This window comes from Gadus morhua, chromosome 18, assembly GCF_902167405.1.
Source record: "Gadus morhua chromosome 18, gadMor3.0, whole genome shotgun sequence".
NCBI lineage: Eukaryota > Metazoa > Chordata > Actinopteri > Gadiformes > Gadidae > Gadus > Gadus morhua.
This window is the reverse complement of record NC_044065.1, coordinates 14,699,975-14,724,570: the sequence shown is the minus strand read 5'-3', so window position 1 is coordinate 14,724,570 and position 24,596 is coordinate 14,699,975. Positions and strand designations below refer to the sequence as shown.

At 44.7% G+C, this 24,596-nt stretch overlaps 2 protein-coding genes across 4 annotated transcripts in view; one reads left to right on the top strand and one right to left on the bottom strand.

The window, feature by feature from the left end:
- The first annotated feature begins 311 nt into the window (after positions 1–311).
- Positions 312–4,932, top strand: LOC115530941 (ankyrin repeat and SOCS box protein 12). The gene is made up of 3 exons (XM_030339793.1): positions 312–401; positions 1,946–2,716; positions 3,952–4,932. Exons 2-3 carry the CDS (start codon positions 1,954–1,956, stop codon positions 4,101–4,103), a joined length of 915 nt encoding a protein of 304 aa, XP_030195653.1. The 5' UTR covers positions 312–401; positions 1,946–1,953; the 3' UTR covers positions 4,104–4,932.
- Positions 4,933–5,512: 580 nt separating this feature from the next.
- slc39a11 (solute carrier family 39, member 11) overlaps positions 5,513–24,596 on the bottom strand; it is a 63,245-nt gene continuing 44,161 nt past the window's right edge. For all 3 annotated transcript variants that reach the window (XM_030339791.1, XM_030339790.1, XM_030339792.1), the window contains exons 6-10: positions 17,145–17,312; positions 9,077–9,146; positions 7,511–7,609; positions 7,116–7,274; positions 5,513–6,165 (exon numbers count right to left, since the gene is read on the bottom strand). In XM_030339791.1, the coding sequence (XP_030195651.1) occupies positions 6,087–6,165; positions 7,116–7,274; positions 7,511–7,609; positions 9,077–9,146; positions 17,145–17,312 (575 nt within the window). In that variant the 3' untranslated portion in view covers positions 5,513–6,086. The remainder of the gene's footprint in view (positions 6,166–7,115; positions 7,275–7,510; positions 7,610–9,076; positions 9,147–17,144; positions 17,313–24,596) is intronic.

The window sequence follows — 24,596 nt, the reverse complement described above, 5'->3', positions numbered from 1 at the left end:
GATTGTTTGTTATTTGAGGTAGCTGCTGTATTTACTTGATTCAAAAATAAATAAACAACCTGTCTTTGAGAACATAATGGAAAACTAATCTTTATGATCTGAGAAACGAAAGATGAAACTGAACCTTCTTCAAATGCTATTTTAAATAATTGCACTATGAATAATGTAACAGAAATATTGTAGTCTACGTGCAGGGATGTGAAAATCAAATTACACGTGAACAAATGTAATTATTTACTAAATATGTAATTATTTGAAGAACTTAGAGAGCATGCCTCTAGATGGCAGTAACGGTCCCATGGTCACTACAGTAGTGGGGTGCTAGAAGAAGAGACGCGTCATCATACAGTAATCTGCAGAGCTATGGGGCGCTGGGACAGCTGACACCGACATCTCCCGAGGTAAACACAAACACAATCATATGCATCCCTAGTTTTAATCGATATTATGTTTACTACCCAAAACCGACGCGACGTTTTGACTACTCTCGATGTGTGATCGGTTTGGTTGTTTTTTTTTAATGGTCAACGTGTTCTTTTGGGTCATCCCCACATCCTCATCTCGGTATACCGATCGGGCCTACTGTAAATAATCTCGGATTGTATTTTGGACGTCGATGACATACATCCAAGAGGTATTCAGAAGTGCCTGCAGATCGCAAGCAAGCAGGCGATTTGCAAGCAAGTTGTTATTCGTGAATTTAAACGGTGTCGCCGTGTGATATGACAGAGTATCACAGTGTGTATGGTTTGATGTTACTGCTTGTTGTTTTGGTGTTTCCCAATCCGCACCGTGTGGCGATTAACTAATGTTAATCTAAATGTATAGTTTCACCATCGCCCGGGTGATGGCATTACATTATCTCCAGGCCTCGGTATGACAAAGTGAATAGGGATGCCTGGATCATGCTGATAACAAAACTGCCCCCCCAGGGAATATTTATATTTATTTTTGTTTACTTTATACATCGTAAGGTGTCTTGTCGCCAACTATTACCTGGCGCCGTTTTATTTATAGGGAGGACACTGAGGGTAACTTACTGCATATGAACATTAGTAAACCCAAAGTGTGGTTGGTGATTGATTGTAGACGAGGCCCTTAAACTGGAAGGAGAATACAAAAGCTGTATTCAAAAAGCCTCACACCAGGCTGTTTTCCGCATGAAACTAACGTCCTTTTAGTTGAGCCCAAATCCTTTTCTTTCTACTGGGGTCATTAATCAGAACGGACGATCACAGAAACCTGATCAACACAATGATTTAAATGACAATAATTGCATGCCTCATAACAATCGAGGGACGGATATGAAGGTTAGGCCCAACCCGTTCCCAAACAGAATGAAGGAAAACATTATAGCCGACTGGAACGTTGCAAGTCATCCATGGCATAGTATATTTATCCATTTGAAAAGTGCTTTGAGAGCTCTAATATGTATATACTATTTGCATTATGCATACAATAAAATATAATATAATAATGATTAAGGAGTGTTTAGGAAATCACTGTCAGGTTCTTAATTTTTAATCTCAACTTTTATGTGTTGTGGACTAAAGAATGATAATGCCCTCTCGGCCTGTGATGTCTCTGTGAGGTTGTGTGAGATTCTTAAGCATCGGTAACCAACCCATTCAGTTGATCTGAACTAATGTGATCTTATGTACCGCTGCAACGAGTCGATCAACAGAAAAGTATTCAAATCTGAAATTGTTAATGAACAATCATTTTGTCATTTTGATCACAAACATTTGATGGTTAACGTTGCGGTTCAATTCAAATATAAACCTCTGTGAAATGATGAATCGCTAAATCAAAAAAAATATTTTTAAATCAAATTTGATTATTCCCATAATTATTTATTAACTTCTCGGCTAATCCACCCATACGGGATTCCCGGGATGTAAAACGTCCTGCTCATGCCCTCACTGCATCTCCCTCGCAAACGCAGGTGGTCCTATGCTCCGACTCAAGACCTCTGTGGAGGAAGAGAGCAGCCGTGAGATCCAGCAGCTTCGCCAGGCCGTCGCCCAAGACGATGCCCTGCTCCTCGACGAGATGCTCAGCCAAGAGATCTACAAGAGGGTCATCAACTGCCGCGGCGGCTGGGGCATCGCCGGCACGCCTCTCCGCATGGCCGCCTCCAAGGGCCACCTGCGCTGCCTGCAGGTGCTGCTGGCCCACAGCGCCCACGTCGACTGCGTGGACGTCAAGGCGCAGACGCCGCTCTTCACGGCCGTGTGCGGCAAGTACCTGGAGTGCGTGCTTGCGCTGCTCAAGGCCGGCGCCGACCCCAACGGCAGCATGGCCAACAACTGCTCTCCGGTGTTGACCGCCGCTCGGGAGGGCGACGCCGTGGTCCTGCGCGAGCTGCTGCGCCACGGCGCCGAGGTCAACTCGCGCTCCAAGGTGCTGCTGTGGAGCTCGGGGGCAAGCGTGTCCAGCGGGCCGCTCTACCTGTCGGCCGTGTACGGACACATGGAGTGCTTCAAGGTGCTGCTGGCGTTCGGCGCCGACCCGGACTATAACTGCACCGACGGCGGGCTGCTGAGCCGCATCAAGCAGCCCAAGACGGTGCTGGAGATGTGCCTGCGGCACGGCTGCGGCGTGGAGTACGTGAGGCTGCTCATCGACTTCGGTGCCAACGTGTACCTGCCCACGCTGATCATCGAGAAGTCCACCAAGCAGAACGAGGCGGTGGAGCTGCTGCTGCGGGAGAGAGGTGAGGCCCCGTCTTCTGTGCGCAAAGTTAGCTGAAAAAAAGAGTCTAAACTGGTCTCGCAGACTCCTAGTGCGGACACAGAGACTGGCTCTGTGTTCTGGTGTGCTCTGTGGCTTTCACTGGATTTCATCACACCGACACAATCATAGTCATGTGTTGATTGTGTCAAGGTAATGCGCTCATCCGACCGGGTGTAGCTTTGCTATCATCTTATCCCGTAGTAGTATTATCTTTATTACCTGCTATTGCTGATCCAGTGGCCTTGAACAACATCTGCAGCTCTCGTTTCTGCCAGGGGAATTCTTAACTTTCCCCTCCCCGTTTTTTTTTGTGTTGTTGTTGCCATATCAGCTGTTTATCAGCTGATCACACCCCATTCATGGCAGTTTCATTTCCTCAGTGGGCAAACAGTGAAGATCTTTTGTTAGCAGTTCACACAACGTTTATGTTCTACATAGTTAATCACCTGACTTGGACCGCAGCTTGGACCGCAGAGATTAAATCGCAGGAAAAACTCAACAATACGGGAGTTGGTGGTGGGAAGGCAACATTTGCTGACACTTTTAAAGGACAAATCAAAATGTAGAGGCAGCAATTAATGTAATCCAATGATAGGGAATGTCAGGTGAGGTATTTTACAAAGGGTTACTTCAAACGCATCTACTTTTCCCTTATCACTTATTCTTACTTAACCTTTGTTTTATTACCTAGTTTTATGCTCATAACATTCAATGTCTGACCCATTTAGCAAGTATTTCTAAATGAATCAGCAATAGTAACCATCCCTGAGAGGAAGGATCCCTCTACCTTTATAATATTTTAGATGCATCACTATGAGGGCAGCTACACAGTCGAGCGCCTGGGGACCAACCCCAGGACTACTGCCTAGGTCAAGGGCATCGGCAGCAGTATTTACCCAACATGAATCTCTTTTTTAAGGTGGGAGGAAAACCCACGTTAACATGGGGTGAACATGTATACAAACTCCCCCCTGCTCCCAGGGGTTTGAACAAAGGACCTTATCTTGCAATGAAGGTGTGCTAACCACTATGCCATTGTGTCGTTCCTTCTCACGGTTTCATTACCTTTTCGATCTGGGGAGTTTCTCCTTGCCCCTTTTAGAGGCGTGACGAACTATGCAAATTGAATGTAAAGCACTATCAGATTTGTAATCAAGGGCTCGACTTTGGATTTGTAATCATCCCTCGATGACTTTCTCTCCCTCCCCCTCGTAGGAACTCCCAAGTCTCTGGCCTCCCAGTGTCGACTGGCCATCCGGGGACAGCTAAAGAAGGCCGACCGGATCCAGTGCGTGGACCAGCTGGCGATGCCCCGGAGACTCATCGACTACCTGGAGTACAGGAACATGCCCGTCATGATCCTATAGCTCGCTGACGGCCGCTCGTCAACACGATGCCCCTGTTAGAAGCACTTCTTAAACGCATCAGGATATGCCTTAGTTTTCTTTGTTTTTATTTTTGCTCTTTACAGTTTTTTGAGCCATGTTTTAGTTTTTAGCTTTTTGTTGAGGTTATGAAGAATTTTTAGTTTTGTTTCGCTTTTCTGTTTTGTACTTTATGGCATATTCGTCATCTTTGTCGATGTTAGATGTGCAGCTGGTTCTAGACTTACATTAAATGGGTCGAGCTCTCTGCAATTCTGTGCACCGCTTTCTCGTGCTTTCTTTCTCATATGCATGCGTGTGTGTGTGAAAGAGCGAGAGAAAGGATGTTTAGAAGGACGTCACCCTGTGTGTGAAGAGTTGAAACGGTAAATGTGTTACAATAGAAAAAAAGACATTGTTTGATGCGTCGTGTTATAGGTTCCACAAATGTCGACCACCTAACCTGTGGGCATCTTTGAGCAGAGGCATAACTACCTGCTCTTTAAAGACATGCTTATGATAACTTAGGACCAAGGTGTTATCATTACTATACTCAATGCCACGAAACAAGAAAAAGATGCACACATTTGCCATCAACTGAGTTTTTAAGCCAGTAATTCCCCCTTGTTTCAAAGAGAGAATTACCAGGAAAATCTGCTCCTTGGACACAGAGAGCGATGTACAGCCTAGAAAATCCTTATGTTCTATCACGAGTTGGCCCAAAAGCTACGCATTACAACGTGTGGATAATGTCCTGAATAATCGAATACAACACAACTATTGTGCATGCCAAACATCTGATATTAAACACAATGTATATTTCGTTACTCTATACCGTATCCATGTCATACTTGTATTTCCACACAGTTCTCATGATAAAACAACCAATGGGGATTCATGGCTCTGTCCCGTTATGCCGTTCAGCTTTGAGGGCCTTGATGAATTGATCAATCCTATCCCTGATGGATCTCAATGAGAGACTGCCTCCAACTTCCAACACACATTCCTGCACACCGCAGCCATCACAACGCACCACTTTAATGAAGGCTGGATGACTGATTGAGGGATGATAAGAAGGCTTCAGGCACTCTGCGGCCTGCCTCCACTTAATACAACCCGAAGTGAAATATTTAAATAACGACAAGAGCAGGAACGCTGAGACACCGTGCTAAATTAGAAACGCATGGGTGTACGATTTAGATTTGTATGTTACGTTATGTTTAGCCCTCTGCTAACCAAAGGGGAGTTACCGGAATAGTCAGCGGCGTGGGAGTGGGCTGACATTCACATAGCAGCCCTTGATAGTGCCTTACTAAAAATAAATAAGAAATAAAAACAGGCAATATATGGTTGATGTTTTTTTTCTTGGTAATTTCTTTGTCAGCATTTGGTCAAAAAAAACGTAGATGAGATTAGTTGTCACATTTTATTACAAGTCATTTTTTGAGGCATAAAACAACTATTCTCCCCTACACTTTGACACCAATGGCAATTACATTAAATTAAATCACTTTTAATTAACAAGTTATTAATCTCTTCATCTTCTGTGACTGTAAACAGCATTGCATCCGTTTCATTGCATGGACGATCCAGCAAGATAAAAAATGGACGACTAAGGACAACTTAAAATAACCTAAACTCATCCCCAGACTATTCCCAAACACACAAACGGACATGAGAAAGCACAACTTCATACACTGGTCACAGTGGAAGAAATGAAAGAATGACACATTGCCCTTCAAGTATTTGTTAATTCGGAGCTGCATGGGATAATATGGACACGGTCATAACAATCAACCTGGGTGAAATGAGAGTAAAAACGTAAAAAGTTCAAACCAACTTAAAAAATAACCTCTGATCAATTCAACAAAAGAATGAATGCACATGTAGAGCCCTTATTTGCACTGAGAAGACTGGAATATTTGGTCCCTAAGTTTGTGAGCGATCTTGATTTTGACGTTGGATTTGTCGTCGCCTTGGTTACAATCATCCCAACCCCACGTCCAGTGACATCATCACCACGAAGCCCAGAATCGACGTCCACGATGCTAGTTTCCCGTTTCCACTGGCAACGGGTGGACACATTAGAAGAGAAGAAAAAGAAAAGGCACAACCTTCACCCATCTATGAACAAAGGATTTTCCACGCCATTCAGCTACGGGTTGCACAACAGATTTTTAACAAAAGGGTAATTTTAATGTGAAGCTGTTCAAGACAAGGGACGAAGCCATTACAATTTTCTCTGTTTAGTTTGTTATTTTATTGATTAACGATGGGTGCTAAATGCCAAAGCAAATGTAGCGCAAATGTCTCGTATTTGTAGTGCAACACGGACCAGGATCATACTGAGCAAAGCCCAAGGAGGGCAAATGTAGCAGGCTGGATTTTTTTCCTTGCATGAAACAGGCCTGGAAAAGCGGGGCTGTTTGGGGCAGATGGTGGGTTCAAGGACCATTCAAGTTTGACGTTTTTAAAACCGCTCATTTTATTTCATGGCCCGGGGTAGGAGAGAAGTCAAACTCAATGTAGACAGAGAGATACCTTGTTTTAGGGTTGTGCGTATCCATGTACATGAGGACTTGGCTGTGCAACAACCCCTAGACTGACCTGTATTTGCATGCATTTTTGCATCAAACAATTTGCATCATGTCTTTTGTTTTTTTATGTTTCTCAAAGAGTTTCTCGCAAGCCCATTCGGGCTGGGCATCAGTTATGGTGAAACTAAGAATCGATAATTAAATCTTCAGCCAATCATCATCTATTTTGGAGTTGAAAAACATTATTTTGCATCTGTGCCTTTGTTTGCTTGTTGCTTAACAAGGGGCCCTCGCTTGACCAGGGGCCACAACTTGCACAGCACTTATTAAGTCAAAGGCGATGTTTACGCAAAGTAATTATCTTGATTCTTCTCAAAATGTTTTTGAATCTACATTGAATCTAGATCGTTTGGACGGAGAAAACCTCTCTCTACACATCGCGATCTCACAACCTTTTGCCTCTCCATCCTCCTCTTACCTGACTTGAGCCTCCGGTATGATGTCATCCACCACCACGTACACCATGGCCCCCGCGGCAAACGCCAGCGCGTACGGCAACAGGGGCTCCGCCAGCACCACGGCAACGGCCCCTAGCAACCCCGCCACCGGCTCCACCATTCCACTCAGCTGGCCGTACCTGGGAGAGGGAGATAAGGGGAAGGGATTAACTAATTGCACACACACACACACACACACACACACACACACACACACACACACACACACACACACACACACACACACACACACACAGTGGAGTGGAGCAGAAGGGGTCGGGCTTATTGATCAAGGACGCCTGTGCGGATGTCAGGGATCGATGCAAGTACCCGTGGACTAAGGGCCAAACACAACACACTCTTGGTTGGTGCTTACCAGAAGGCTCCCCACGTCGACATCCCAGCACCGCGGAGAGGCAAGCTCACAGCCAACCCTTCTGGAAAGTTCTGAATGCCAATTCCGATGGCCAGGTTCCTGAGGGATGAGAAAAAATGAAATATAACCAATCTATTTTCATTCATGTTTCATTCATGTTCCCTATTTTTTACAGTGACATACACTGCTGTTGGATACTTAGTCATCCCTCGGTTTCTAATTACCTTGATTACAGCAGGATAAGCAGAACCTTGTTATACACAACAACAGTACATGCTCTCAAGGATATTTAACGTTAGATTAATGTTTTTACTTCGATATTATTTGGTATTTCTTCGCGATTTTGTTGTAGCTTCATGAAAAGCACAGTGGGTTGCTTTTGTTCTAAAATAATCCAAATAGGACTCCAACTGATTTTAAACATTCTTCATCTTGTGGTTGGGACTTAATGAACAGTGCTACCTGTTGCATTAAACATGTTGTGCTTTAACACAACCACCAGATGTCAGCAGTTCACAACAAAGTACCTTTGAGCGGTCCCTATACTGGTGTTATCCCAATTCTAAACAGCTACTGTTGTGGGTGCTGCATAATTAACATCCAAGTAAGTTGATGGAAAGTCATTGGAGGTAAACTTATATATACAATCGAAAATGTACCGATAGCCCTGCTAATAGAGATAGTGAGAAGAATAACATAAATTACTACTATTAAAGCTAGGGGTCGGCAACTTTGGAGAAACCTGCTAGAGTGAGATAGATTTTGAAAGCATCCAACCCAACAGAAAACTTGTTGAAGACTAAGCGCTATTCATTTAAATCAATAATGTCTATTTTTCATAAAAGTAAAAAATAATAAAGGCATGGTCAACTAGCCTCAGTAAATGTCTGGTTCCCTACAATCAATGTACTTCAAATTAAAGCTGTATATTTTTCTATTTAAGGAAAAGGGACAACTACCTTATTTGAAGAACCATGAAATGAATCAACATTTAATCAAAATGGACGTTAAAGCATCATTGTTGTGGAACTTGAAATGTTAGGCTATGCCCATCAGATAATTAACATTAACTGTAGAGTATGATACCAAAGCATATCAGTGTGAGATTCCTTACCACACATAGTTTCAACTATTCCATAATATACCACAACAGCAAAATAAGTCATGAAATTCAGTTCTGAAATGGATTTCATGGGGGGTTCCCAGATGTTCGGTGGCCTCATCTGGCTCACCCCTATCCAATATGTCTGGGGGCGTTACTGCCACAGACACAGAATGCCATGAGTTTGATGAAAGAAGCCAAGATCGACTGTGTGTCTGTTTGTGTGTGCGTGCGTGCGTGCGTGCGTGCGTGCGTGCGTGTGTGTGTGTGTGTGTGTGAGAGCGGGTGTAGGTTTAAGTGCAACATGTTCAATATGAGCAAATGAAGTTGCATGAATGTCTCTGTGTGGTCATGTTTGGGTGCATTGCATGTTCTTATGTGAGAATGTGTGTGTGTATGTGTGCGTGTGTATACCTGCACACCCAAACATGCAATGCCCCATGAGCCTCCAGCAGCGTTCTTACCTGGCGCTCTCAAAAGTGGCAGACGGGGTCTTCCCTATGGCACCGAATGCTACACCTACAGCCAGGCCCTCTGTTGAACACACACACACACACACACACACACACACACACACACACACACACACACACACACACACACACACACACACACACACACACACACACACACACACACACACACCGACGTGGGTCAGACAAAGACGTAGGTTTAGATTGGCACAGCTTGAACATCCCCGCTGGGAAAACACTGCTGTGATACATTTAATAATAATAATAATAATACATTTTATTTAACAGCACCTTTCAGGTCACTCAAGGACACTTTACAAATTTAAAACAATTTAAAACAAGGGCAAACAAATAACAAAACCATTAAAAGTGCAAGTAAAAAAAAAAATAAAAAAAAAAAAAAGATTAACAAAGATTAACATCTTCCACTTTTGAGAGCGCCAGGTAAGAACGCTGCATTTAGAGATATACAGTACGGTCTGCCACTTGGTATGCATGAACACTTGAATCACACAATGCATATTTGCAATCTGGGGTTGGTTGGGGAAAGCTGGGTGGATGGGACATTTACCATTAAGATAAGTTCCCTGTGAATGCACCTAATTAAGATAATGGTACAACTTACAAGTTATGAATTTGGAGTTTGTTAATCTTTTTAACAGCATCAGTTCCAGCATATGCAATGCCATTTAAAATGACCTGTTTACTATAGCAGTCTAACTCTTACACAGTATCCCTTTATCATGTAGATGCATGACAATGAAGTGCATTCATTTTACTCAACTCATCTGCACAAGAATATATGATGATACACGTTACTATATGATGCTTCAAGGACACTACCTTATTGAGTACCAGTTCAGTCTACTAACAAAATGGTGGCTTATGTGATGGCTTCCACAATGACAACATATACCCTGTTTCTCCCCCTCCGTCCCCTCTGCCCATCCTCCTCCCTCTCCCTCTCATCATCCTCTCCACTTTCCCTCCTATCTGCTCCTCTTCCATCTTCTCCAATCCCTCCCTCATATCTTCCCATCTTCCTCCACTATTCTCCTCCTCCTCCCTCTCTCTCCATTGTAATCCTCTCTTCCTCCCTCCCATTCTCTTCTTCCTCTCCCCTCCATCTCTCCACCTCCTCATCCTCTCTTACCCCCTCCCATATTCTCCCCCTCCTCCTCCACTCCCATCTTCTCCTTAGGCTCCTCTCCCCCTCCCTATCTCCTCCTTATAATCCTCTCTTTCTCCCTCTCCCCCACCCTCACCCCCTCTTCATCCTCTCCCCCTCCCTCTCACCTCCTCCTATCCCTCTATCCCACCATCTCCTTCCCCCCTTCCCTTGCACACCATTTAAGTCTCATTAGTTCTGCTTTTCTTGCACCCTGAAAATACACCTCAGCTTGACCAGAAGTGAAAAGGTCAAACCCAACATTCAGTCTGTTCCTGGACCACACAAACACACAAAGAAGCTTAAGAGCAATGCTTAAACACAAACCCAGGTCCCCTTTATATTCATTGCATATTATTAGTATGCATATCGCTTGGTACTTACCTATGTATTATTGATTGTTATATATTCTGGATTTGTAGTATGTATCAGGTCATTGCCTTGACACAATAATGTTATTGTACAGAATGACATGTTTTTGATCGTAAAACACGATGTTCCTTTATAATATATATTTTTCAATAGTATATTTCAAAGTGTTATTTAATTTATCTTTTCCTTTTCTATTATAATTTCATCAACTGCCTGTGTGTAGGTTTGCAATGTGGCAACAGAAAACGGGACGTGAATCCGTTATGCTATCGAAGCAAACACCCGGTAATACAAAACATAAACACATCCCCCGGTCCCTTGTGGCCGTAGACCCTGGCTCAGTGGAGCACAGCCAGCCCCATCTCATTCCTTCTCATACATGGCCCACCGCTTCCCCTCCGCCACCACTAGGGGGCAGTCAACGAAGGACCATGGGACCGAAGCAGCCTTTCAAAGAAAGGCTTACTGAACCTTCATCGTGATGTTCTATATTACCCAGACTCAGTCCATACCCGCCTCTGTGCCTTCATGGTGGGTGTGTGCATTAAACATGAGGAGTGAGTTCCAGTGTTCGGCTCCCAGCGGACCGGGAGAGTGGCGAGGTAGCAGATGTTGCATACGGGGGTTGGGGGGGATGAAGGAGAAAGATAAAGTGAAGGAGAGTTGTTGGAGCTGGCAGGCTGAGGGTGAGCCAACCCCTCAGACTAACCCTAACCATGGGGTGAGAGGGGGGAAAGCGACACCACCTAAAGGGTTAGGTGGTGTCATTTTATTTGATTGTATTTAGGTATTTAGCAGGTGCTTTCCTCCTCTAAAGTGACACTTTATACCTGAACCCAACCCTAAACTGACCTGGGAACTGGTCTGTGTGGCAGAGGGGTTACGAGTTCTACACAGGTTCACCTGTTTCCTCCAGGTTCCCAACCTCAACCTCAATCCCATCTGTTGCTCCACCGGCTCCTCCGGCTTGGCCACCTCCTTTTGGTCTTAACTACGCCCTCTCTACTCGGTCTGGAGGTTCACCTTGACGTAGCGGGGAGGGGGGGTAGGAGAAGCACTGGGCATGGGACCAGCTGGTGCATACATCATTAAACCCCAAAAAATATTAGTTATCCCTGGTGTGAGTACAACAAGTCACGGCCAATTTACTTTCCTCCTCAACACACTGTTATATTTGTGCTCTTTACGATAAGGTGTAAAGGTGTTTGACTCCCAGTTGCAAGCGTGGTGGATCGATCCCCTCTGGTCCTCAGTCCACCTGTAGGCCTCGTGCCATTGAGGCCCTGGCTCGCTAATGACCCGCGGATGGGCTTCACATAACCCACTTGCTCCTTAATGAGCCATTCCTCTATTCACCGTCCGACCCCTGCCTGCGCCTTAGTGACTTCCATTTGGCTTCACCGTGTAGCCCTCGAGCTGTTGGCTAATGAACCGTCTCTGCGTTCACCGTCTAAGCTACAACATGGAGACGTATATGTCATGGATTCACCGACGGCGGTGTCAGCTGATGTCGTTTTGCCGGATGACTTCATGCTCAATCAGAGGACTAAATAGTCTCATATAGGTTTCAGCAGCACACTACATCCGATGCTTATCTTGGGCTAAGCGTGCGTAGCGTAGTCATCAATCCACACCGGTTCGGCATCTAGAAAACAGCTTCTTTATCCGATGACAGAGAGCGCTGTGGACCATGAAGACATCCACATCAGAGCGGTGGCGGCACATGCAGCTATGGCAGGGGACAACGATGGCTCGGGCACTCGGCGGCTTTTCAAGTGCACTCAAGCAGAGTAGTGGTCTGGTTTCCTCTCCGGAAGCCAGAGAAAAGCTTTGATGCCTCCATTGAAGATCTTGTCAGAAATGCCCACTATTCTACCCTGTGTGTGTGTGTGTGTGTGTGTGTGTGTGTGTGTGTGTGTGTGTGTGTGTGTGTGTGTGTGTGTGTGTGTGTCTGTTTGTTGTTGCTTTCTTAACATTTAAATCAACTCTGGGTGGTGGATATTTGAGGTCTACAGAGGTCCATGAACGATTGCATGGAGGTACATTTCAATGTGTTTGCTTTATGCACAAGAGACGTGCGCACAGACAGATAAAACCCAAATGGTGAAAAAACAATGAATAATTGAATATGTGCTCCATTTTTAACTCAAAAGATGAAAGGAATCCTATGATGTGCAATGGCTAACCTACCCTGCGTAACACAAAGCCCATTGGCCACAGTTTTGAGTTGATTGAGAGGCTTTCAATACATATCTATGCTTATTTCCAGGCGGAAACGTTTTCAACAGAATATCATCGAAAACCTGTCATAGATCTCAAATATATTTTCACGGCTCTTTTCCCTTCTGCATGTCTGTAGTAAATGTAATCCACTGTAATCCAAGTAAGTTGACAAGAAACCAACAATGAATCTCAATCCGTTTTCCTAAACAAACGTTATACCTTACTGCTGGCCTGCTACTGTCACTGCCCTAATAAGACCTTATTATCATGATGGTGGAGCACTACAGCCCTAGCGCTCAATTAGCCCACAAGACTATTCCTTCAGTATTCACGCTAACAGGAACGACACCTCATGACAGGAACGACACCTCATGCCAGCGGGAGTGATAGCAATCAATCCGACTGCTAACAACCGCCCACTCCCACGCGGATAAGTAGTGTTAAGGTCATGCTTTTTCTCACAGTGAATAGGGAGCCTCGACTTGAAATGGAGGCCTCAGTCAAATGCACAGAATACGGCCTTGTATATCTTTATAATGATAGACAAGAAATAACCGTGTGATCAGCTAGAGAGGTGTGCAACACTCCATGAGCCGACTAACTGCTCATATTGAGAGATCATGTTATCTAACCGAAGACGTTTCTGAACATTTTCCAGAGGATTGAGTCAGCTCACTGCAATTTGGATAATTGTCTGCTGGAATGCAGGGGTGCAGTAAATATGGAGGCTAGGAATGTGCTGAAAGAAAATGGGTTTTGTTTAAGTGGCTTGGAATTGAATTGCGATCTGTGGTTCAATTGTGGTTGTACTAACACACATATACACACGTGTGCACACGCACTCACACACACGCACCACTCAAAGCCACAGGTAGAGAGGGGTTAAGAATTGTGTTGTGTCAACGATGGAGCTTACAGAAAACCAACTTTCAATGAATGAGGGATGAAAACCAATCCCGATTTTAAAGAACCAGCAGATGGAAGTAGTTGAAAAGAAAGACAGCGAACAGGACACCGACGTGCAGCGGAGGTGTCTTGCTTCGCCCTGAAGGGGCTTATTTTCGATAATGACCGGTGATGTTCTCTACATTATCCCGCTTATTACACGGCTATTTGCCAAAACTACTTGCGGAGTGATACCAAAGACGTCATTAGAGGCAAAAAGTCCTTTGTTTTCCTTGACAGCAGTCAATTATACTTAGCAACGGTGAATTATCAAATATAATTCACTGCAGGAAGTTGTGAAGAGCCCATGCAAGTGAACGGAGCATTCCACGGCATTGAGAAGACCCGTGCAATAAATTATAATAACCCTAACCCTAACCCTAACATCAGGGGCATTCAATAAAAATTCTAACAGGTCCAGTTTACACATTGCACAGGGTGAACTAGATATAAGATAAGCATTTTAACAATAAATAACTGTTATTTGCTCCTTTTAATTAAAATAAGGACTGCATTTCAAAATAAAATGCGTGAGCTTGAGAAAAAAATGCATTTTACAATAAAGTGCTCTATAAAAATAAGGGCTCTTGCTCGAGTTTTCCTTTTACTTATTTTTTGTTCACTGCATTTGACTTCTAAACACTCCCAAGTAAGTGTGGTTGAGCCAGAGAAGAGCCTGCTCTAGATTGTCCTGCGAGGGTGTTAGATATGGGCTGGAATGGCGTCAGGGCCAGCCTCATACACATGCATAGGTGCTCATCGGTGAGGCAGGAACAACATTTGGTTATTCAGTGTTGAAATCTGCCTCCCAGCTGTATGTGGAGCAGACCAGACACCTCCCAGCTGTATGTGGAGCGGACCAGACACCTCCCAGCTGTATGTGGAGCGGACCAGACACCTCCCAGCTGTATGTGGAGCGGACCAGACACCTCCCAGCTGTATGTGGAGCGGACCAGACACCTCCCAGCTGTATGTGGAGCGGATCAGACACCTCCCAGCTGTATGTGGAGCGGACCAGACACCTCCCAGCTGTATGTGGAGCGGACCAGACACCTCCCAGCTGTATGTGGAGCGGACCAGACACCTCCCAGCTGTATGTGGAGCGGACCACGGTCAACAGGTACCATCACTGCTGTCTCCGGACATAGGAGAGACTGGTTTTGAACTGACGTTTGGACGATGAACACGTCTGTCAATTATTGATTAAAATCTATAAGCTGTTTTGTTTGTCCTGTTTGTTGTCGTTTGTTATTTTTGTCTTGTCTTGTCCTTAGTTAGTATTTAGTATTTAGTACTTTGTACTCTTATTGTATTGTATTTTTATCCTGTGTTTTCCCACTGCTGTTGGGCTGCTGCAACGAACAAATTTCTCCTACGGGGGATTTAGACAGTTTTATCTAATCTATTTCTGCATTCTACTTTTCTCAATTTAGAGCGTGCAGCATTTAGGCTTGGGATCTTAATGAAAAGGCAGCTTTGCTCTTTGTTCGTACCAGTTCAGACGGGCAACCATATAGTGCACGCTTCCTTTGGGACAGGCAGGCTCTTCTCACACATGATTAGAGATGGGAGTGGGTTTCTAAAGTTAACTATCATTTTTTCGCCTTATATTTTTGAATTTCCCTTGTAAGCTGGACATTATTCCGTCTATTGAGGGTATTTATATTTATGGGTGAAGACTGAGATCAGACCGCTCATACCACGAAAAAGTTCCTGGTACATGAATATCTTCTGAAGTGCTTCGGTAGGTCAGCCAGGACCTGGAGCTGCAAAGGCTGCAAAATGGACCCAGTATGTGCAGGTCTGATTAACCCTTGTCGAGGCTCGCCCCATGCACCCACTTAGAGCTACCTATCCTTCCGGCTGGCATCACTCTAGACTTCCTCAATCCTGTCATTTCATTGATCTCGTCTATGACAGCAGTTGTCCACCGCTTGCATTCTCCCTCGAACGCGAGCAGGGGGGTCTTAGCAGACACATGTGGATGTATAACCGGTGTTTAAAAAACAGCAAAGTGGGGGCGGGTGGATGTGACAGAGATGGATCCAAGTAGACAGAATCATTGTTATTCCGAGATGAGTGATTCATCTGGGAATAATCCGTTTTTCACACCTATGTTGGGACACAGAGGAGGCCGGCCACGTGAAGACGCACCGGTGAGATGATTTGTTTTTCTGTCCAGATTCACCATCCGGGATTGTGTGATGTGTCACCCCAAAATAATCTAAGGCCCAAAATGTAACCGAGTCCGTGGGTTTTACACACACACACACACACACGCACACCTTGCTTGAGATTCTCCTCACAGCTCCTCTTGAGGGGTCTGGTGATGGATTGGCCACAGGTGTGCGGCCTCCACTTGGGTAATGTGGATAGTGTGGCAGACCACAAATCATGTTTCTGTTTTGTCAAGGTCAAAAAACTGACCTTGATAATTGTGTCGAAAAGCGAATGAATATGAAACCCTCAGTCTCAAACAATTGCATTCCGTTTCATTCCGCTGTGCATATATATTGTTTTTAAATATCAACTCACGCTTCTTTGCGCCGCGTGGTTTGCTGCTAATGACCTCGTTTGATGTATTTCGCTGATGACCATGAATCTAATCTGAATAGATATGGACAACGCTAGTATGGACGGCAACATTGTTCAGTCAAAACGTGTGCAAATGTAATGGTTTAGCAGCTACAACATGTAATGCATCATACAAAAGTATAATATACAAGTATACAAGTTGTAATGGATGCTGCTTTGTCATTGTCCCAGCATTACTGCGACAGCGGGCAAGCTGTTAGAAGTTATTTCTTCATGTATAACTTTTGTCCTAATACACACATTCAACGTCCCTAATTGGCTTCTCAATCCCACTGTACCACAGCAAATATGTACCACGGCCCAACAATCAAAGGGCTGTTAAGCATCCCAGCCGACATGGACCGTTATCCAAACTTCTCTCATTACGGGATGGCTAGCAGTGTTAGAAACTCCCAAGTCCCCAATGAATGAAATCGAGCAACATTTCAATAATTTACATGGTATGATTCGCTTGGTGCAAGGACTTGGAAAAATGTTTTTTTTTCAAAAATGAAAGTTACATAGAATCAGATTATGTTGGGAGAACTGAATGTAGTCAATTGTTTGACTATATCTGTATATACCTGTTGTTTTTAAATCTAATGTACAACAATATGTTTTATCCTTTGTTAATTCTTATTACTGTCCTGTACTCTCTGCTGTGAGAGCCTCATTTCCCATCTGGGATTACGTCTTACCCTGGAACTGAAACGTCCTGTCCAAAGCAGAATACAAATGTACATGTACACCAAACAGCGGCCCAGCCCCTGGCCTCACCTGGGATGTTGTGGATGGTGATGGCCAGGATAAGAAGCATGATCCGTCTCCAGCTGCTCCCTCTGCGCACCATCTCTTCCTGTTCCTGTCTGTTGTCCGCGTCCTGGGCCTCGGGGCCGTGGAAGCTGCCTCTCCTCCTCTGGTGCACCTCCCCGTTCTCGATCTTGTCTGAATGTCGGATACACAGAACAGCAGAGGGATGTATAGGTAATGGGACGCGCCAGACTTCCTGTGGGGGGAGGGGGTTTGGAGTGTGTGTGTGGGGGGGGGGGGTTGGTGCTCGGTTCAAAAGAAATCAAAGAATAGAATGTTGTATTTTTCTTTTCTGGAAAACCTTGATGGTGTACAGGCATAAGCCATCCTGTTGATACAAAGCAGCAACTCCTGACACGTTACAAACATGGCCTCTACCTTTAAGACATACAAACGGGCAAGGTGAAACTAAAAATTCCTGGGAAAGAAGTAGGGGTGTGACGAGATCTCGTGCCACGAGATCTCGCGAGATTAAACTTGACGATATTAGCCGTCGTGTTAAAAATCTGTCTCGCGAGATTTCTGGGCTATCCAAACTTATATTTGTGGCCTGTAGGGGCAGTAATGCTCCTTTGATACATCTAATCTGCCAGAACCTTACGAATGAGAAGGAAAAGAAGAAGAGGAGGAGAAGGAGGGGAAGCAGGGGAAGCGGCCATAGGCAGCCAGAATGACGTCGGAAAATACCCGTATTACCGTCGAAGATGCCCCCGCCACTTTTAAATGATTTGTTTGGCGGCATTTTGGGTACCCGGCGGAAATTATGAATGGCAGTAGAGTGACTGATAAGACACGGACAATACCAAGTTGTCAGTGACATACTTGGTCAGACTCTGTTTGCACTATTTGCACTCTGTATTGATGGAGTAGAACTTTGATTTGGTTTTGCACATAATATTGTTTGCACTTGAAAAAAAAAAAGAATTATTTAATCTAATTTATTTTACTTCAACTTTTATAAATTTTAGTTTTAGTTTCAATTTCATGAATGTTAAGAGTTATAATAAAACATTTCAAAATGCATGTGCAACTCGGTTAAATAAAAGTCTGTTGGTCCAGTCATATATTTTGTCATTGTAGTTTTCTTAAAATCTCGTCTCGATCTCGTGAACCGAATATCGTGTCTCGTCTCGTGAGCTGAGTGTATCGTCACACCCCTAGAAAGAAGTGGAAAAACACAATTTGACATATGCCGAAATGTATCAATATAAAATAAATATCCTCAATTATCAAGTGAATTTGGTGTGAGCAAGGTGTTCTCTGGTTCAGTGCAAAAACTGAAAGCCATATGCTGTGGTTTACAGACACCTGCTGCAATTATATTAAACATCCAAGGGAAATCTATATACAATCTATGAGCCTGTTGGCTCTCAATCGATGTCAGTGCCGTTTACAGGCGCCCCAAGACATTTGGAGGAACATAAAATAGATTGAAAAACCCTGACCCTCAATAAAATTAAAAAAAATAATTATTATCTTTAATTAAACCATAAGCTCATCATGTAGCCATCAGTTACCATAGTGTATATTCAGCACAAATGATTGCACCTTGACTATGACTATAACAATTTTAAAGGGGCGGAACTGGAGATATATTTAAGCTGACTACTCTGTTACAACAGGGGGTGAGAAGCAAATGCACAGAAGGAACAAACTCATTGGTGTAAGAAGGGATTAAATAGGGGAAGTCTGGCCCCAGGCTGAGACAAACACTGATGGGTTAAGGACAAGGTTTGGCAGCTATTTATTATTAAGTCATGAAGAAGAGGCTTTTAACCAAGCCCAGTTATAAGGAGCAGGTAGGAGTTAGGCGTGTGTGTGTGTGTGTGTGTGTGTGTGTGTGTGTGTGTGTGTGTGTGTGTGTGTGTGTGTGTGTGTGTGTGTGTGTGTGTGTGTGTGATCTGATCTCAGTTTTCACCCATAAATATAAATACCCTCAATAGACAGAATTAATGGAGTACTGCTAAGGCGGAAAAGAAAAGATGCCTACTGGCAGACTGTGTTAACGCTGTGTACAGTGTTAAGGCGTAGCAGGGTAACATTGCGGGGGGGAAACAAAAGAGCAATGCTGAGGATCTATGCACTCACAGCACATCTTAAGAGGCCTTGGATAAAAGCATTGTCAACCAAAAGTAATACATTTATTCATATTTTTGTTCCTGCAAGAATCTCTCTCCTTGGGTTCTCGCGTTCCCTCACGACCTCATTAATGAATGCCGTATATGCGTTTCCCATGACGCGTCTAGCAAGAAGTGCTCCGTCTCAAAACAACGCACCAAACGCTTTCATTTCCATTTTATTTACACTTCAATAAATAAAAGATATCCCTGCCATCTCCTTGCAAAGACACTCCAACATTATCATCACCCAACTTTCTGGCTGAGCTGGGCTGGTGGCTGTACGGATGACGTGTTCTTGACACCTACAGCACATGCATGGTTATGGTGAGAGCCCCTCTGTAGGAATACCAGGGCAATTAGTTGACACATGTCTTCGTAGCGTCGTGCGCCACTGTTAGCGTGTCTTATCTGTGCTCCTCTCTGCATAATTGGGTTAGATAAAAATGAGGCCACTACGTGTTGCGTTGGTTGCGGGCAGCATTTTGCACTTTCATCTATTCTCACTGTCTCTCGGTTTATGGGTATTTATCGCGTTATGTGTCAATTTGTTCTTTGACTCCCTCTCTCTGTCCAAACCATCTCACGCTGTCTCACCCGCTCTGTCTCCCCTGATCGCGCATACTCCAACCCTATTTTAATCAACTCACTCTCCCCCTCTCTCCATCTCCCCCTCTTTCTCTCCCCTCCCACTGTCACCCCCTCTCTCCATCTCCCCCCTTTTTCTCTCCTCTATCACGGTCTCCCCCTCTCTGCATCTCCCCCTCTATCTCTCTCCCCACCTCCTCACTCACTCTCTCTCCCTCTCTCTTCAACTCTCCCTCTTTTTCTCCTTCTCTCCTCTCTCACTGTCTCCCATTTCTCTACATCTCCCCTTCCGACACATTTCCCTGTCTCTCTCCCTAGCCCTCTCCGTTCATTAATTTGTTCTTACTGATTGCTGTTTACCAGATAACGCAATCATTGAAACTGCTTCTGTCCGTCTCAGTCTTCTATGCACTATAATTATCTCTGCCAGGGAGGTTATGTCTTCACCTCTGTCTGTGTGTGTTTATTTTCTGATTGTATTGACCCCGTCTGTGATCAATATATCCCAAAAAGTAAAGTGAGGATTTGCAGCCAAATTTTGTACAATAGTCGGTCACTGGTCCCTCTAAATAGATTTACCTATCTCCACCAAATCTGACGTGGATGTTTGTGAAACGCCTCAGAGGTCAACCTCCCAGGGCCACAACCACCAAGCTTTTCTGCATGACCACAATGCTTTGAGGCCTGTGATCTAACGCACAAATTTCCGATCCCTATAATGGGGGTAAGTAAGAGAAGACAATTTTTTTTCTATCCGTCTCAATAAAGAGAAACGTAGAATAAGCATAGCGTACGCGTGTCTGTCTTCACTTCCTTTGTTTAATAAAACTCGCGCTATAGACAGTGAGTAGTTATTATTAAAGCCTGCAATCGGAGCTGACTATATCTCATTATAAACAGATTTACTCTACCTTCAATGGGCAGAGGACCTTTCATTCCCTTATTATACAATTACCAACGCATTTGGATTTGAAGTAGTTTGTGTCTTTCGTTCTCATTAAAACTCTGAAAGCCAAACTAAAACTGTCACACAAGCGTTGAGTTGTACGCTTTGTTTTCACCGTGTGCATCTAGGTTTCAATTCACACCAGCTCCAAGAGACGGTGGTCGCACACCTGTCACACTCAGATGATTGTTTCTTCTGAGGTCAGTGAAGCGTCAAAATAATGTGGTGTAGAAGGGACAAAGGGGGAGAACACGATGCAAAAATAACAATCCAAGTAGGCTAGAACAGGCAGATTCTACCAATCAAAAATCCCAACGAACAACATATTCAGTACACTGTGACCAAGGGAGGGGTTAAGGGTTGTGTGAGTGTCCCGAAATATCCAGATGTGCAGGTGGCACAACAACAGACCTGGAGATCCCCATTGACCTTGAGTGTATTTTTCTTTCCTGACCATCTGGAATGGAACACATTCACATATCACCTGTAATGGGGGTCAGGAGTCTCAAGTCACATGTGTGACTGATCCCCGCACATATAGAGGTCAGGGTCTTTGACCCCAAGCCTGAAGGGACCTCTAGGCATCCTTGAGCAAGCCGTCGAAACCCCGTCCCGGCTCCTTAATGACTTGAATGAATTCGCTGAAAGGCGCTTTGGATATAAGCGTCTCCGAAATTGCTAAATAATTCATATCGCACAGTGCAGGGATCCACCGCACAGGGCTAGACTTCCAGAAGCAAATTGATATCACAGCCCCCATATATCCCATATTTAGCCAGCCAACCAGGGCAACGTCAATATTGCATGACTTGATGTGAAAAATCCAGCATATGATTCACAAGAGAAGTCAAGATAATTGATGGTGGTTACAATTAGCATGGGCATTGATGGCAGGAAATAAGAGTCCTCACACAGGCACACATACACACACAAGGGTATCGACATGCACTGCACAGCCCCAGTGAAGGGTAGCTGTATCATTAACGCTCATATGTCAATCTCCTCTGCAGAGATGTGGCGGGGAGCCCTGTCACGTTCAGTGATAACTGGGAGGGATCACTGTGGCAAGATGACAGCATTACAATGAGGGTTTGCCACTTTATTTGGGCACAGAGGCGCTCACACACACACACACCCAAACACACAGCCACACACAGACACGTACACACAAACAGCCACACACACGGACACACAGACACACAAACAGCCACACACACACACACACACAATCACACACACACACACACACACACACACACCCACAAACAAACAGCCACACCCACACTGACACAAGCACGCTGGCACACGCACACACAAACAGCTATCCACGGATACATGGACACCAACACACACACAGCTTGTTTAACAATGGAGGCACACACACACACACACACACACACACACACACACACACACACACACACACACACACACACACACACACACACACACACACACACACACACACACACACACACACACACACACACAGCCTTTAACAGCGGCCTTCTCAATCCCTATTAGAGTACCCGCAACCAATCTGAAATGCAAGTCCCCCCCTCCCCTTCCTCTTTCTTCCCTCTGCAACCACAGCAACAAGCTCCATTAAGGCTCTGCTATTGTACCGGCTCCTCAGCCTCCCCTATTTCACACAAATCCTCGTTCTCCACAATACCTGCCGTTACACACACACGAACTATCCCAGTCGAACACACCACACAACTTAATTTTTAGCCGCAAATGAAGTACATGAATGAATGCATGGAAACCCACCTAGACATATGGTCCAGGACACACACAAATGCACACAAACACATCTGATTATATACCTACACAGAAAATAAATACATGCACTTTAAACACCCCTGTATTCAATCTCATGCTCAACAACAACCCCACTTAATGTATTCGGGTCACAACGCCGGTTATGAATCTCCCGCTGCTTAACAACGGCAGTACAGCCGAGCGGGAGATTGGGTGAATTGTCTGCGTATCAGGGTTGAATTGATTATCTTATCGCTGACTGTCAAACGATATCCACTCATACAAAACTGCTTCAGAATATGAATGGTGCCACCCCTCTCTTGCGTGCAAAAACGTTCAATGTTTAATTTCTAAAGGACCGCATACCGATAACACCCCTGGCCTCACGAAACGCACCTCAGGCCCAGGGCTGCTTTAATCAGCACAGCCTGTGTGAATCCTTCTCATTTATTTCCATTAGGCGGGCCGCTACACACTCTGATTGGTGGCATTAATGGCAGAGAGAGGGGCTGGCAGGGGGGGGGTGGCCCGGTGGTCCGTTCCTTTAGTGTGCCACCCAATGATGGGTGGAGGGGGGCTGGAGGGGGGGTGGAGGGCAGGCCGACCTTGTGAAGTGCAACACAAACAGCGATGCCTTGGCGGTTTGATGGCAGGAGGATTCGGTGCTCTGGCTGATCCAGGCCCAGCCGATGTGCAGGGCGGTGGGCCTGGAATGAGGTTGACCGAATGTCATCGAATCTGATGGGAATGAAAGGAGTTGTATTGAAGACATGCCCTTGATCGGAATGCTGTTGCAAATAACTGAGTTTAACGTGATTGTGTTGCACTGAAATGAACTGCACTGGAGATTTGAAACCTGGAAAGTTACGGGGAGCAAGTGGAGGTGGAAAAAAAGCACCAGAGAAGGAGAAGTGAACAAAAAAATAGAATATAGCAAGAAGCAGAAGGATTGATGTGGAAAAGGAGAGAGAGGGAGCAAGCAAGCAAGTTTGACTTGTAAATCACGTTGGATTACAGATCGATAGACTGTAATTATAGATAACAGATAGACGGACAGAGGGCAGGACTAACTCGCACCCCAGACGACCGACCCGACAGGCGAGAGAACAGGATCAGATGGATTACCCTCACAACTCCACAATTTCCATGAAAAAAACACCATGTCTCTTTTTCTTCACTTGAACAAGACTCACAATATAAAGAGAAAAGAGAGTTAATAGTAGCAAGGCATGCGGTCACAGGTGGTACCAGCCCTCTGGTCTCTTCTCGGGATCAGTTCACACGGAAGGGTTGAAAGCATTTTTTGTTTCCCTGTTGATGCAGGCCCGGGGGCTGCAGCTGTACAAAGTGGGCCCCTGTTGGCGGTGAAGGGCCATACTTCACCACATTGTCTCACATACAGCCTCCCTGCACAACCTTTGTCCAGCCTTTCCTCCATCTACGCATCCAAAGTAAATACATTGATTTGATCTAAGTGTGTGTGTGTGTTTGACTGTGTGTGTGGCTGTGTGTGTGTGATAGACGGAGACTGTGGGGCCTATTTTAACGGTCTGAAACGCAAGTGAGAAGCACCAAACGCAAGTAGCTTTGTGGGCGGTTCTATGGCGATGTTGCTATTTTACCGGCGGATAAATGACCCTTGTGCCCGGCGCAAATCTAAAAAGGGTTGGTCTGAAGTAGCCAAATTACCCGTAGGTGTGGTTTGGGCGAAACTTGCAATAAACCAATGAGAGGGCCATCTCCCATCCCCTTTAAGAGCCATGAGCGCATTTGATTCCAACGAGTTGATATTTTGAAATCCATGTGGTCATGCATCTGTCTCATCGGAGACTGCGCGTTTGCAGTCTCCGATAAGACAGATGCATGACTACATGGATTTCAAACTTCAAGTGGCTCATTTTATGGCCAATAATATGGCCTAATTCAGACATGGAATAGCGTTTTCTTACGCAACTTCAGAAATACAGTCCTCAAATAAATTTCGGCAAAGAAAACTGAACACAC

What these genes read in the sequence shown, in the direction of transcription:
- LOC115530941 (XM_030339793.1), top strand. Translation starts at nt 1,954, where the DNA reads ATGCTCCGACTCAAGACCTCTGTGGAGGAAGAGAGCAGCCGTGAGATC. An exon ending in GCTGCTGCTGCGGGAGAGAG is followed by an intron (nt 2,717 to 3,951) that starts GTGAGGCCCCGT and finishes TCCCCCTCGTAG; the next exon opens with GAACTCCCAAGTCTCTGGCC.